The sequence below is a fragment of the Rhinopithecus bieti genome, unplaced genomic scaffold, assembly GCF_001698545.2.
Source record: "Rhinopithecus bieti isolate Rb0 unplaced genomic scaffold, ASM169854v2 scaffold_57046, whole genome shotgun sequence".
NCBI lineage: Eukaryota > Metazoa > Chordata > Mammalia > Primates > Cercopithecidae > Rhinopithecus > Rhinopithecus bieti.
Genome location: NW_016822066.1, coordinates 140,851 through 154,970, shown reverse-complemented (window position 1 = coordinate 154,970; position 14,120 = coordinate 140,851). Strand labels below are relative to the sequence as shown.

The following is a 14,120-nucleotide window of genomic DNA, read 5'->3' as shown; positions in this document are numbered from 1 at the left end:
ACTTTTATTAGATTTTCATGTTACTTTCTGGAAAATATGAATATATGTTCTTATTTTCCCCTTTCACTGTTCTGTGCCTTTTTTTTTTTTTAACTTAACAACATGTCCTGAATTCATACTTTTAAATTAGATTTTAAAATTAACTCTAGTCCACGTAGTTAGAAACTTGTGAGCAAAAGGCTTATTATTACTAGGGTGATTATATAATTTATCAGCTAAAGGAGAACATGAATGAAAGTGCTGTTACTTTACTTGGAGGCAAAAACATAAACTGGGACTATCTTAGGGAAACCAAGATGTGTATGGTCACTCTTGCTAGTACTTATCTGCCTAGAGCAAGCACACCTAGAAACTTAAAAGGGCCGTTATCGAGTGGTTAGATCACAATTACAGTACCTCAAATTAAAGCTTCAAAAAGATTATACTCAGTTGCGAATTGTGCTGCTATAAACTCGTGTAACCAAACACCACATGTTCCCCAATAATCTATGGAAATACAAAATTTAAAAAAAAGATTATACTCATAGGTGTTTCAGACCCATAATAGCTCATTAATGTTCAGACTGGTCTCTGGAAACTTGTCTCTGGATTCAGTATTGATGATGAACAGAACAGTGATAGTATTCTAGCAGTCTGTACAAATCTCTACTAATGTTTCATCTGTCCATTGTCTTTGGGAAATGAGTTAATGCATGTAAGTGAATGTTCCAGATAATAGAACTATTCTACCAAGTTTTTTAACTTTTTAATAAAAAATTATAAGAGGTATTTGATATTTCCTTTCTTGAACAGGATACAAAAAATAGTTTAATCAGTTTTGACTACTCAAGGTCGTCATTAAATAGATTCATTATTGTCTATACCGTAATATAAAACATAGTTATCTCCCGTTTGGTTTCTGGTCTCCTTCACTGTCAGGCTGTCACCTGGCTCTTCATATTGCTGAAGTGGTATCTGCTCCTAACAGTTGTTTATCCGTATTTCTTTTATGTTTTGCTGCTTCTAATCTGCTGGGTAAGCAGGTAACAAGTTTGTTAACAATATATGTTTATTAAGAGAGTACCTAAGCCCTGGGTGAATGCCTGAGTGTGAACATAATGCTTGTATAGGGACATTCTTACAGTTACATTTGGTACTCAAGAGGTCTTTTCCTTGGGTTCTGCTAGTCTTGCAAAGTGTTGAACTTATTGAAGATCTTAAATACCAGTAAGTATGATATCACTGTACTTTGTTCGTTCACTCAAGTCAGTCATATTTTTTGGTCTACATTTAGCAGAAAGCATCTGCCATATGTTCTCTATGGAAAGCTATAAACAGCAAATGTTGGGCTAATAGCAGTCTTTTGCCTGGAGGCCTTCCCATTGCCTTTCTAACTCTCTGACATTATGAACATCTCTGCCTCACTTGTGGGATAGGGCCCTTTGGGACAAACTACCTGTGTCTGATTGAACTAGGGTAGGGGGTGGCCCTGTGAATTTAACTTCCCCAGTGGACCAGAATACATTTTCTCTAGACTCTGTTGGCTTTCATTTGTGTTTCCAGTGAGCGCTAGTTTCCAGGGTGCTCTCAGTTTTCCCTTTGCTTATTTGGCTGAGTTTTGATTAATTCAGTGGTATCCAGTTGTGCTGTGTGATATTTGTTGATGGTGCTGGAGCTGTTGTAAGCAAGTATGTCAAACTTATTAGTTGATCTCTGGTTAAACGCTGCCTTCTGCTATTGCTAACAGTAGAAAATGATCTTCAGAGTCATTGGTTTGCTGTTTTTACTCATATCTGTGTAGAGATTGTAATTTTTCACATTATTACTAAATTCAGGTTAGCTATACATTAAAATCCCAAAATCTCTTTTTCTCTTTGTGCACATAGGTCCCAGTCATGCAGGGAACAGGCATGCAAGGAGCGAGTATACAGGGTGGAAGCCAGCCTGGCGGCTTTAGTCCTGGGCAGAATCAAGTCACTCCACAGGATCATGAGAAGGTAAGCAACACTGTCTGACTGCCTCCTTATGCACAATTCTAGCCTTTTTGATTCCTCTTTTCACAGTTACCATGTGGCGATCCTGGGTCTTCAAAGTCCCTTTGGAGGTGATGTTTATTCTAACTTAGAACTCTTTTATGATCTTGTTACCTGAAAATTTGTGAGTCTGGTCCTGAAGTTGCTAATGGATGTGAAGTTCTTAAGTGGATGTAAATGGCAGCTTATTTTATAGTTCAGACTCTTCTGCCAATAGCAGGTTTTCTTGTTCAGGCCAGATTGACCTGAAAATCCATACCCTTTTCCTTCCCTTTCTACTTTATCCCTAAAACGGTAGTAGATTCCCCATGATTATATCTTTCTGTTTTTATATTTGACCATTGTGGGGAGCTTATGTCTGAGGGAAAGGCTAAAATTTGTGAAAAAGAGAGACTTTCAAAACAGGATTAAAACCTGAAGGATTTCCAGGGCTCACAGGTATCATCTTAGTCTCCAGGAACTTTGAGTTCTTGAAGTTGTCTGTTTTGAATAGTCTAATCTTAGGTATTTTAATTTATACTTGTTCTTTTCATTGTAGCTTTTCTCACCAGTTTTGTTTTTTTTGTTTTTTGTTTTTTGTTTTTTTTTTTGGAGGGGGCTGTTGGTTTCTTTCTGTGTGAAATGTTCTTCCTTTTCCATTTCTTTCCTTTTCCATTTTGCTTCATAGCCCACTACAGTAACTTTTTGGACAGAAGCTGGTGGTGGGTTTTTTGTTTTGTTTTGTATTTTTTAGCTGCCATCATTAAAACTGACTACCTTTTTTTTCCCTCTGCACAGGCTGCTTTGATTATGCAGGTTCTACAACTGACTGCCGACCAGATTGCCATGTTGCCTCCTGAGCAAAGGCAGAGTATCCTGATTTTAAAAGAACAAATACAGAAATCCACTGGAGCACCTTGATAGGTGAGCAAACTTAATCCCATCTGAGTAGGAGTAGCTCCTTGTCTATTCTCGGTATATACTTTTAACCTTAACCAACAAGATTGTTCTCTCAGCAGCCCTAAATCCACTTAGCTAGACTCTTCTTTACCCTTCAGTAGGTTAGCTCCTGTAGGAATAGAGTAAGGCTATACAATATTTGTTCAGTTGTTGAATTGCTTATAATCTTTCCTAATGACAAAGGTAATGTATGATCAGTTTAACAAAAGTAATCATATATAGAAATGTAGAAAGTGAAAGGTAAAAAGCCCTGTTTCCTCTATCTTGTTCCCCAGACAAAACCTCTAAATACAGTTTGGTGTGTATCCTTCTATAATCAGTTGTATTATTTTATTCCAAACTGTCCTGTCAAAATGGAAAAAATAACAGAGCATTTCAATAAAATGTGTAAATATTTTGTTTCCTGTATTTATTTTACAGTGAATATTTTTATGTTGAACTATTATAGCACATAATTTAAGGTAGTAAATGTCCATCATCACCATCAGTTTCTATATATTTTGAAGATTGCTGTACCCTGCTACCTTTATTTTTCTTGCTCATCATTTAGGCAGAAAGAATCCAGGGGCCAAGCACAGTGGCTTAGCCCTGTAATCTCAGCTTTGGCGGGCTGAGGTGGAAGGATTACTTGAGACCAGGAGTTCAAGACCAGCTTAAGCAACATAGTGAGGCTCCATCTTTACAAACATTTTTTTTAAAAATTACCCAGGCATGGTGAGATGCGCCTATAGTTCCAGCTACTTGTGAGGCTGACGTGGGATGATTGCTTGAGTCCAGGAGGTCAAGGCTGCAGTGAGCCATGATTATGCCACTGCACTCTAGCGTGGGTCACAGAGTGAGACCCTGCCTCAAAAAAAAAAAAAAAAGGGTCCAGGTAACCTACTTCATAAATAATCATGTGACAACTTGATTACACATACATGGATCAGTGTTTCCTTTTTAAAAAAAAAAATTGCCCCAGCATTTTGTATTTTATAAACAATTCTTTTTTCTAAAACAGTTTAAAATTCACGTTGCCCCACTATCAGGTAGGACAGCACAATTTAAATTTCTACTTTTCACCCTATCCATATTATAATTCCTATCCTTATGTTATATAATAGTGAACTCACTTAACTATTAGTAATTACCACTCTTACAAAATATATCATTTTAATCCATATTTGTGATGTCTTTAAATGTTTAAACTGCAACTATGCATCATATATATATTTAGACTTTAAATGAATTAATGAGAAGCTATCATAGATGGAGGGCTCTGTAGACTTTTGGTACCTTAACGTTTTATTCCACAAACCCCACATATTCTTTTTTTTTTTAAGTAAAAGTATAGACTACCTATTACATTCAGAGGAATAGATACAAATTATTTCTCTTTTACTAGTTTACTTATGCCAGAGAAGGCATTCCCTACAATGTGAGAAAATTACTGCTTACTGTTTCTGGATAGTAGAAGTAGAAATGTTTCTGAAATTTCTTTCATTATATTTTTGCTTATAAGATGTTTAAGGCCTTGCATATTAACCACAGGGCAAAGGTTTTGTCTAATTTTTTTACCTTTTATTTTTAAGTAATCATAGACTCAAGGAAAGTTGGAAAAATAGTACAAGGAGTCTCATGTACCCTTCACCCAGTGTAGTATAAAACCAAGAAATTGACATTGGCACATTACTGTTAACTTGACTGCAAACTCAGTTTTCACCATTTTAAAAAACCTGTCATAATTTGTGTGTATGTATGTGTGGTTCTATGCAATTTTTTTGTGGGCAGGATTTTATTGTGTGTCTACTGTTGTTTGTGCATACCATGGCTGAAGTGTTGGCTTTTCCTTTTCCTTCATCCTATACCTAGCTAGTTGTGATCCATCTCTGCCATCACGGACAGGCTTCTATACTATTATCATTAGAGATGAATGGTTCTCAAACAGGGGCAGTTTTGCCCCCTAGGGGACATTAGGCAATGTCTCGAGACATTTTTGGTCATCACAACTTTAGGGAGTATGGCATGCTATTGGAATTGAGTGGGTAGAGGCCAGAGATGCTGCTAAACATCCCATAATGCACAGGATGGCCCCCCTTACCCACTTCCCAATAGCAACTAGTGATCAGCCCAAAATGTCAATAGTGCTGAGGTTGAGAAACCCTGCTGCAAGGGATGATTGCTTTGAGGAGGCAGGAGGTCGGAGACAGACACCTTGCAAATCTGTCCTGGTGATTTGATTGTATGCCTGTCCTCCCTCCCCTAGCCTTTTATTTTTTTCCTGAAGTTTTTCCTGAAGAGAGCTTTGTCTTCACTCCTAATGGCTTTCTCCTAACTTCTTCTTACAGGTTTTCAAAAATACCTGGCAAGAAATCTGGAAATTCTATAATTTTGTTGAAATATTGAAAAAAGATGACCTGCATCCTAACCCTTGAATGACTCAAATCAGTGCCAGGTGGAGGACTCCCATCACCTTCTCTCAGAACAAAATCACTTCATTTTATTGTCTTAGTTTGTATATTTTCTGTGACTTCAAATAAACTTTGAACATAATTTTAGTACACTGCAAATTGATATACATGACCTTTTTGCTTTTAAAAAGCTTAACACTAAGGGTGAAACCTTAGATGTGTTTTCTACCCTTACTGCAGTATTGTACTTTAACATATTGCCATAGTTTTGTTTTTATTTTAAGTTAACCATTTATTCTTCTTGATGATATTTGAGCATTTCTCAGAAGCAATGTTTTCTGGAACTTGGTTTTTGTTTAGTTTGCTTCCAGTAAGAATTATTATAAGGCTTTGCCCTCTGAAAACATTCTAGGACTTCTGAGTCTTCTGGGAGAAAATAGCACGTGCTTAGAGCTATAAAATGGTCAGAAGGCTAACAGAGCAAAGAGCCTAGCACAGCCATGTGTTTAGTTTAGAAAAATCCAAATATCAAAATGCATTTGTTTCAATAGCAGGTCTGAACATGTATAATTCAGAGTTAAGACAAAAATTGTTTTAGCACTGGTTTGAGTCTGTCAGCAACACAAGAGACTGTTGACATTTACTTGTGTGTTCTTAAACTTATCAGTCTAGGCAGTCAACTTTGAAAGTTTAAAAAGCCACTGATTTTTCACATGTTTGAGATGAAATAAAAACAGAAATCAAATGAACAAAATACATTTCATCCTATCTTCCAGGCAGTCCCTAACCTGCAGTCCTACCCTGTAACTACATTTATTCTGGGAACTTAAAACACAGAAAACCCTAAAACTTGTACATTCTTCTGATTTTAAGTGGACCAAATGTAGAACACAGTCAGATTGCTCATTAGGTCTGCTCCTGCCTGCTTCCTTGTGGATAGGTATGAACATAATTAGTGCCATTAGCGCTAACCTATGGGTCTTCTTGCCTAGTATTTCTCTCTCTCTCTCTCTCTCTCTCTCGCCACCGCCTCCTCCTCTCTCCCCCCACCCCACCCCGTCTCTCTCGTAGTGGCATTAAGGAGGAACATGGTTTCTCTCCATCAGGCCAACCTCAAGAGGTTAAGAGTTGCCTTAATAATCAGTAAAGTTCTACTGGAACTACTTTTGAGCCAACTTATATTCTTGGAATCCTATCCCCTGGGTTAGGATTATGGTCAGGTGAATTAAAAGCCTGGCATAGGCTTAGAGAATGTAATAGCATATTGCTTATGTGTCAAGCAAAAGAATGCAAAGATAATCAACTTTTTGAGTGACAATGAAATTGAAGGATTTTCTACTCATAAACATTTATAAGAAATTTGCTGATTAAGGTATTTCGTATTACAACTTTGCAAGAAAAACTTGCTCAAAGCAGATGAGGAGCTTTCTGTGTATCCTGCTCATCCCCAGTTCAACTTGGATGTTGGCTATGCATAGGATTTATTATTTTCATTACCGTGAATATAATAAATCATGAATTTATGTCTACTTCCATAAATATTCAAGCCTTGGGATATTGATTTTGGCAGCCATCATATCTTGAAGTGAGTGTGTCAATATATTTAGACATGGAGACCAAGAGTGATGCCTTTCTCATTAGGAACTCATTGTAAGTTTCAAGATTTCCAAATCAAGGTCATTGAAGATGAAGTTGTCATTTGGTCAGTAGTTGTCTAATAAGAACCATGTCTTCAAGGTTTCATTGTGCATTTTCCCAAAGCCTTATTAAACCTGAATTAGCTGAAATCCGGGTGAACAAATTGGCAACAGCAGTGGTATCCCTCCCTATGTAAACAACTATCAGTATTTTTTACTGTTGTAATAAATGAAATGTGATTAGCCACCATGAGTTCGTGACCTACCTTTATTGTGCTCAGACTAGTGACAAAAAAAAAAGTTTTATCCTTCAAGCCATAGAGATTCCTAAAATATTAGAAACAACCATTTGTTCATTCTTGGTCACTTAATGGTAGAAAAAATAGATAATATAATGCTAATTCAGTAGAACCATTCTTCTAAATCTATAATGAGTTGAATTGTCTGGGCACAATGAAGTGTGAGGTTTCTCTCTTAAGAGCCCTGGGCTTCTCTCCTTCTAGTGATTCACTGTGACGCCTAACATCCCAGAGCCAGTGTGGTCCTTCTAGGCTGAGGTTGGGTAGATGGCAGAAATAAAAAGCATTCTGATAGAGAATGAAGGCGTTTTGCTTATGTCATTAGCTGAATTATTCCTTAGCGATATAGGTAGTCCACAAAAATCTATGAAAATTATAAATTATTTTTTAAACTAGACATTAATAAACTCCTTTAATAAAAATAGTGATAAAGAGCTCCTCTTGACTAAATAAGNCCAGGTAACCTACTTCATAAATAATCATGTGACAACTTGATTACACATACATGGATCAGTGTTTCCTTTTTAAAAAAAAAAATTGCCCCAGCATTTTGTATTTTATAAACAATTCTTTTTTCTAAAAACAGTTTAAAATTCACGTTGCCCCACTATCAGGTAGGACAGCACAATTTAAATTTCTACTTTTCACCCTATCCATATTATAATTCCTATCCTTATGTTATATAATAGTGAACTCACTTAACTATTAGTAATTACCACTCTTACAAAATATATCATTTTAATCCATATTTGTGATGTCTTTAAATGTTTAAACTGCAACTATGCATCATATATATATTTAGACTTTAAATGAATTAATGAGAAGCTATCATAGATGGAGGGCTCTGTAGACTTTTGGTACCTTAACGTTTTATTCCACAAACCCCACATATTCTTTTTTTTTTTAAGTAAAAGTATAGACTACCTATTACATTCAGAGGAATAGATACAAATTATTTCTCTTTTACTAGTTTACTTATGCCAGAGAAGGCATTCCCTACAATGTGAGAAAATTACTGCTTACTGTTTCTGGATAGTAGAAGTAGAAATGTTTCTGAAATTTCTTTCATTATATTTTTGCTTATAAGATGTTTAAGGCCTTGCATATTAACCACAGGGCAAAGGTTTTGTCTAATTTTTTTACCTTTTATTTTTAAGTAATCATAGACTCAAGGAAAGTTGGAAAAATAGTACAAGGAGTCTCATGTACCCTTCACCCAGTGTAGTATAAAACCAAGAAATTGACATTGGCACATTACTGTTAACTTGACTGCAAACTCAGTTTTCACCATTTTAAAAAACCTGTCATAATTTGTGTGTATGTATGTGTGGTTCTATGCAATTTTTTTGTGGGCAGGATTTTATTGTGTGTCTACTGTTGTTTGTGCATACCATGGCTGAAGTGTTGGCTTTTCCTTTTCCTTCATCCTATACCTAGCTAGTTGTGATCCATCTCTGCCATCACGGACAGGCTTCTATACTATTATCATTAGAGATGAATGGTTCTCAAACAGGGGCAGTTTTGCCCCTAGGGGACATTAGGCAATGTCTCGAGACATTTTGGTCATCACAACTTTAGGGAGTATGGCATGCTATTGGAATTGAGTGGGTAGAGGCCAGAGATGCTGCTAAACATCCCATAATGCACAGGATGGCCCCCCTTACCCACTTCCCAATAGCAACTAGTGATCAGCCCAAAATGTCAATAGTGCTGAGGTTGAGAAACCCTGCTGCAAGGGATGATTGCTTTGAGGAGGCAGGAGGTCGGAGACAGACACCTTGCAAATCTGTCCTGGTGATTTGATTGTATGCCTGTCCTCCCTCCCCTAGCCTTTTATTTTTTTCCTGAAGTTTTCCTGAAGAGAGCTTTGTCTTCACTCCTAATGGCTTTCTCCTAACTTCTTCTTACAGGTTTTCAAAATACCTGGCAAGAAATCTGGAAATTCTATAATTTTGTTGAAATATTGAAAAAAGATGACCTGCATCCTAACCCTTGAATGACTCAAATCAGTGCCAGGTGGAGGACTCCCATCACCTTCTCTCAGAACAAAATCACTTCATTTTATTGTCTTAGTTTGTATATTTTCTGTGACTTCAAATAAACTTTGAACATAATTTTAGTACACTGCAAATTGATATACATGACCTTTTGCTTTTAAAAGCTTAACACTAAGGGTGAAACCTTAGATGTGTTTTCTACCCTTACTGCAGTATTGTACTTTAACATATTGCCATAGTTTTGTTTTATTTTAAGTTAACCATTTATTCTTCTTGATGATATTTGAGCATTTCTCAGAAGCAATGTTTTCTGGAACTTGGTTTTGTTTAGTTTGCTTCCAGTAAGAATTATTATAAGGCTTTGCCCTCTGAAAACATTCTAGGACTTCTGAGTCTTCTGGGAGAAAATAGCACGTGCTTAGAGCTATAAAATGGTCAGAAGGCTAACAGAGCAAAGAGCCTAGCACAGCCATGTGTTTAGTTTAGAAAATCCAAATATCAAAATGCATTTGTTTCAATAGCAGGTCTGAACATGTATAATTCAGAGTTAAGACAAAATTGTTTTAGCACTGGTTTGAGTCTGTCAGCAACACAAGAGACTGTTGACATTTACTTGTGTGTTCTTAAACTTATCAGTCTAGGCAGTCAACTTTGAAAGTTTAAAAGCCACTGATTTTCACATGTTTGAGATGAAATAAAACAGAAATCAAATGAACAAAATACATTTCATCCTATCTTCCAGGCAGTCCCTAACCTGCAGTCCTACCCTGTAACTACATTTATTCTGGGAACTTAAAACACAGAAAACCCTAAAACTTGTACATTCTTCTGATTTTAAGTGGACCAAATGTAGAACACAGTCAGATTGCTCATTAGGTCTGCTCCTGCCTGCTTCCTTGTGGATAGGTATGAACATAATTAGTGCCATTAGCGCTAACCTATGGGTCTTCTTGCCTAGTATTTCTCTCTCTCTCTCTCTCTCTCTCTCGCCACCGCCTCCTCCTCTCTCCCCCCACCCCACCCCGTCTCTCTCGTAGTGGCATTAAGGAGGAACATGGTTTCTCTCCATCAGGCCAACCTCAAGAGGTTAAGAGTTGCCTTAATAATCAGTAAAGTTCTACTGGAACTACTTTTGAGCCAACTTATATTCTTGGAATCCTATCCCCTGGGTTAGGATTATGGTCAGGTGAATTAAAAGCCTGGCATAGGCTTAGAGAATGTAATAGCATATTGCTTATGTGTCAAGCAAAAGAATGCAAAGATAATCAACTTTTGAGTGACAATGAAATTGAAGGATTTTCTACTCATAAACATTTATAAGAAATTTGCTGATTAAGGTATTTCGTATTACAACTTTGCAAGAAAACTTGCTCAAAGCAGATGAGGAGCTTTCTGTGTATCCTGCTCATCCCCAGTTCAACTTGGATGTTGGCTATGCATAGGATTTATTATTTTCATTACCGTGAATATAATAAATCATGAATTTATGTCTACTTCCATAAATATTCAAGCCTTGGGATATTGATTTTGGCAGCCATCATATCTTGAAGTGAGTGTGTCAATATATTTAGACATGGAGACCAAGAGTGATGCCTTTCTCATTAGGAACTCATTGTAAGTTTCAAGATTTCCAAATCAAGGTCATTGAAGATGAAGTTGTCATTTGGTCAGTAGTTGTCTAATAAGAACCATGTCTTCAAGGTTTCATTGTGCATTTTCCCAAAGCCTTATTAAACCTGAATTAGCTGAAATCCGGGTGAACAAATTGGCAACAGCAGTGGTATCCCTCCCTATGTAAACAACTATCAGTATTTTTTACTGTTGTAATAAATGAAATGTGATTAGCCACCATGAGTTCGTGACCTACCTTTATTGTGCTCAGACTAGTGACAAAAAAAAAAGTTTTATCCTTCAAGCCATAGAGATTCCTAAAATATTAGAAACAACCATTTGTTCATTCTTGGTCACTTAATGGTAGAAAAAATAGATAATATAATGCTAATTCAGTAGAACCATTCTTCTAAATCTATAATGAGTTGAATTGTCTGGGCACAATGAAGTGTGAGGTTTCTCTCTTAAGAGCCCTGGGCTTCTCTCCTTCTAGTGATTCACTGTGACGCCTAACATCCCAGAGCCAGTGTGGTCCTTCTAGGCTGAGGTTGGGTAGATGGCAGAAATAAAAAGCATTCTGATAGAGAATGAAGGCGTTTTGCTTATGTCATTAGCTGAATTATTCCTTAGCGATATAGGTAGTCCACAAAAATCTATGAAAATTATAAATTATTTTTTAAACTAGACATTAATAAACTCCTTTAATAAAAATAGTGATAAAGAGCTCCTCTTGACTAAATAAGTCATCCTAACATGGAGTTCAGGTTTTCACAATCGCTTTTAACAGAATAATACAAGATGACAATATAGCTGACTTGCAATTATAATACAATTTCAATTACAATTAGCATACTTTCTAGATTTTCTTTCCCAAATGGAGAGCCCAAAAGAAGTAACAAAAGACTCATTCATCAAGCAAAGAAGAAAATCCTTTATTTTTTGACAAGCAAAATAAGAATAAATTGCTGTTCACACTGGATAAGACCGTATCAAAAGTGACAGTAAAAATGTACACTGTTGGTGTTATATGGGGATGGGGTTCTCAGTAATTTTGTTTATTATTTATGTTTATTGTTATGTTTGTCATTAATTATTCAATAAATTTTTATTTAAAAAGTCACCCTACTTAGAAATCTTCTGTGGGGATGGGAGGGACAAAAGATTACAAACCAAAATTCAGGAGATGGTAACACCAGAATTGATAAAATCACCTGGGATTATTTGTATAACTCAACCACCAAACCTCTGCTATCAAGCCTTGCTACAGTCATGGCTGTCCAGAAAGGTTTACAGTTATTTTTCCAAGAAAGGATCCATGGGTTTTAAGAACTTCAGAACTTTAAGAACTTCAGAAGTTCTTTAGTTGCTGAAGCTCAAGTAATGAAGTTGAATGCAATCAAAAAAAGAATACCAGGGAGTCAAGGCTTGAGAGGTACATTCTTACCCCAAAGTAACTGCTCAAACCTGACCAGACCAAGTAAATTACTGAAGATACAAAGGAGAAACAAAATGCAGATTGCCGTCCTTATTCCTATAACTCAAAAATTTTCTTTGTTGAAGTAGAATTGAACCTTTCTAGGATCCAGACTGGAATATCGGTGACAGCATTTGCGCAGGCTCTTTGCCAAAGTCCGAGGGCCACATAAGAAAACTCCCACTACAGACCTGTAGGAACAGAACAATAGTACGGGCTAGAATGCAACAATGATAGAATGGAGAAACTGCCTCTGTTAGGCCTCTACTACTTCCAAGAACCTTGAATAAAAATTTGGTTGTTAACTCCCACGTTCTTCATGGTAGTTTTTTAACCTTTTCTGCGCACAAACCCCAAATATGCTCTCAGCCCTTAACACTTTCAGCACTCGGCCTTCCCTGTTTTGAGAACACAGATGAGAGACATAGGACAGTGCAGTGGCTAAGTGCCAGATTGTGCAGCCAGTCTGTCTGCGTTGTCTGGGCTCACATGTCAGCTCTGATATTTATCCCACCTGTGGGACTTCGGGCACATTTTTTTTTTTTTTTTTTTTTTTTTTTTTTTTTTTTTTTGAGACGGAGTCTTGCTCCGTCGCCCAGGCTGGAGTGCAGTGGCACGATCTCGACTCACTGCAACCTCTGCCTCCCGGGTTCAAGCAATTTTCTGCGTCAGCCTCCTGAGTAGCTGGGACTACAGGCATGTGCCAGTATGCCCAGCTAATTTTTGTATATTTAGTAGAGATGGGGTTTCACCATGTTGGCCAGACTGGTCTCAAACTCCTGACCTCGAGTGATCCACCTGCCTCAGCCTCCCTAAGTGCTGGGATTACAGGCGTGAGTCACAATGCCCGAGAAGGGCAAATTTCTTAACCTCTCTCTGTTTCAGCTTTCCCATCCGTAAAATGGGGATAAAAATAGTACTCACCACATAGGGTTGTTTTAAGGATTAAATAAGAACATGTAAAGAAATTAGAAAAATGCCTGCCACATAGCAAGTACATATGTATTAGCGCCCATTAAACCCATCCACTGTGAGCTTATCCCCACCTCAAAATTTCTCCTACTGGAGAGGTAGTGTTCTTTCTTGCCAAGGCTAATCTTTCCAGCTATGCTCTGGGTCTCACCTTCTTCTTCCTTCTCTCATACCCTTCTGTCCCCCTCTTTTTTAAAAATCTAATCATGGTATAGTTTCTATACCATAACATTCGCCCCTTTGAAGTGTGCAATTTGTGCTTTTTCGCATAGCCACCAAGTTATGCAACCATCACCGCTATCTAATTCCAGAACATTTTCATCATCCCCAAAAGAAACCCTATCCACATTAGCAGTCCTCATTTCCTCCCAACTACCCTGTCCTACCCAAGACGATCACTTATCTACTTTCTGTCTCTGTTGGGTATGCCTATCCTGAACGTTTCACATAAGTGGAGTCATACAATACATGGCCTTTGGTGTCTGGTGTTTTTCAGCATGATGTTTTCAAGATTTGTCCATGTTGTAGCATGTATCAGTACCTTGTTTTTTTTTTTTATAGCTAAATAATATTCCAGTATGTGAATATACCACATTTGCTTCATCCATTCATCTATTGATGGACACTTGGCTTGTTTTCACTTTGGGGCTATTATGAGTAATGCTGCTGTGTACATCATGTACACGTTTTTGTGTAGACATATATTTTCATTTCTCTTGGGTGTATAACAAGGAGTGGGATTGCTGGGTCGTATGGAAACTGTGAGATTTTTTTTTTTTTTTTTTTTTT

General features: G+C 37.1%; 2 protein-coding genes across 2 annotated transcripts in view; one reads left to right on the top strand and one right to left on the bottom strand.

Annotated features, from left to right (window-relative positions):
• Positions 1–6,090, top strand: part of CSTF2 (cleavage stimulation factor subunit 2) — a 21,951-nt gene extending 15,861 nt beyond the window's left edge. The window contains 3 exon segments of the mRNA XM_017860786.1: positions 1,866–1,976; positions 2,790–2,915; positions 5,279–6,090. Coding sequence (XP_017716275.1) covers positions 1,866–1,976; positions 2,790–2,912 — 234 coding nt within the window. The 3' untranslated portion in view covers positions 2,913–2,915; positions 5,279–6,090.
• Positions 6,091–11,797: 5,707 nt separating this feature from the next.
• The window catches only part of NOX1 (NADPH oxidase 1), a 15,454-nt gene continuing 13,131 nt past the window's right edge, over positions 11,798–14,120 (bottom strand). The window contains exon 11 of the mRNA XM_017860787.1: positions 11,798–12,550. Coding sequence (XP_017716276.1) covers positions 12,424–12,550 — 127 coding nt within the window. The 3' untranslated portion in view covers positions 11,798–12,423. The remainder of the gene's footprint in view (positions 12,551–14,120) is intronic.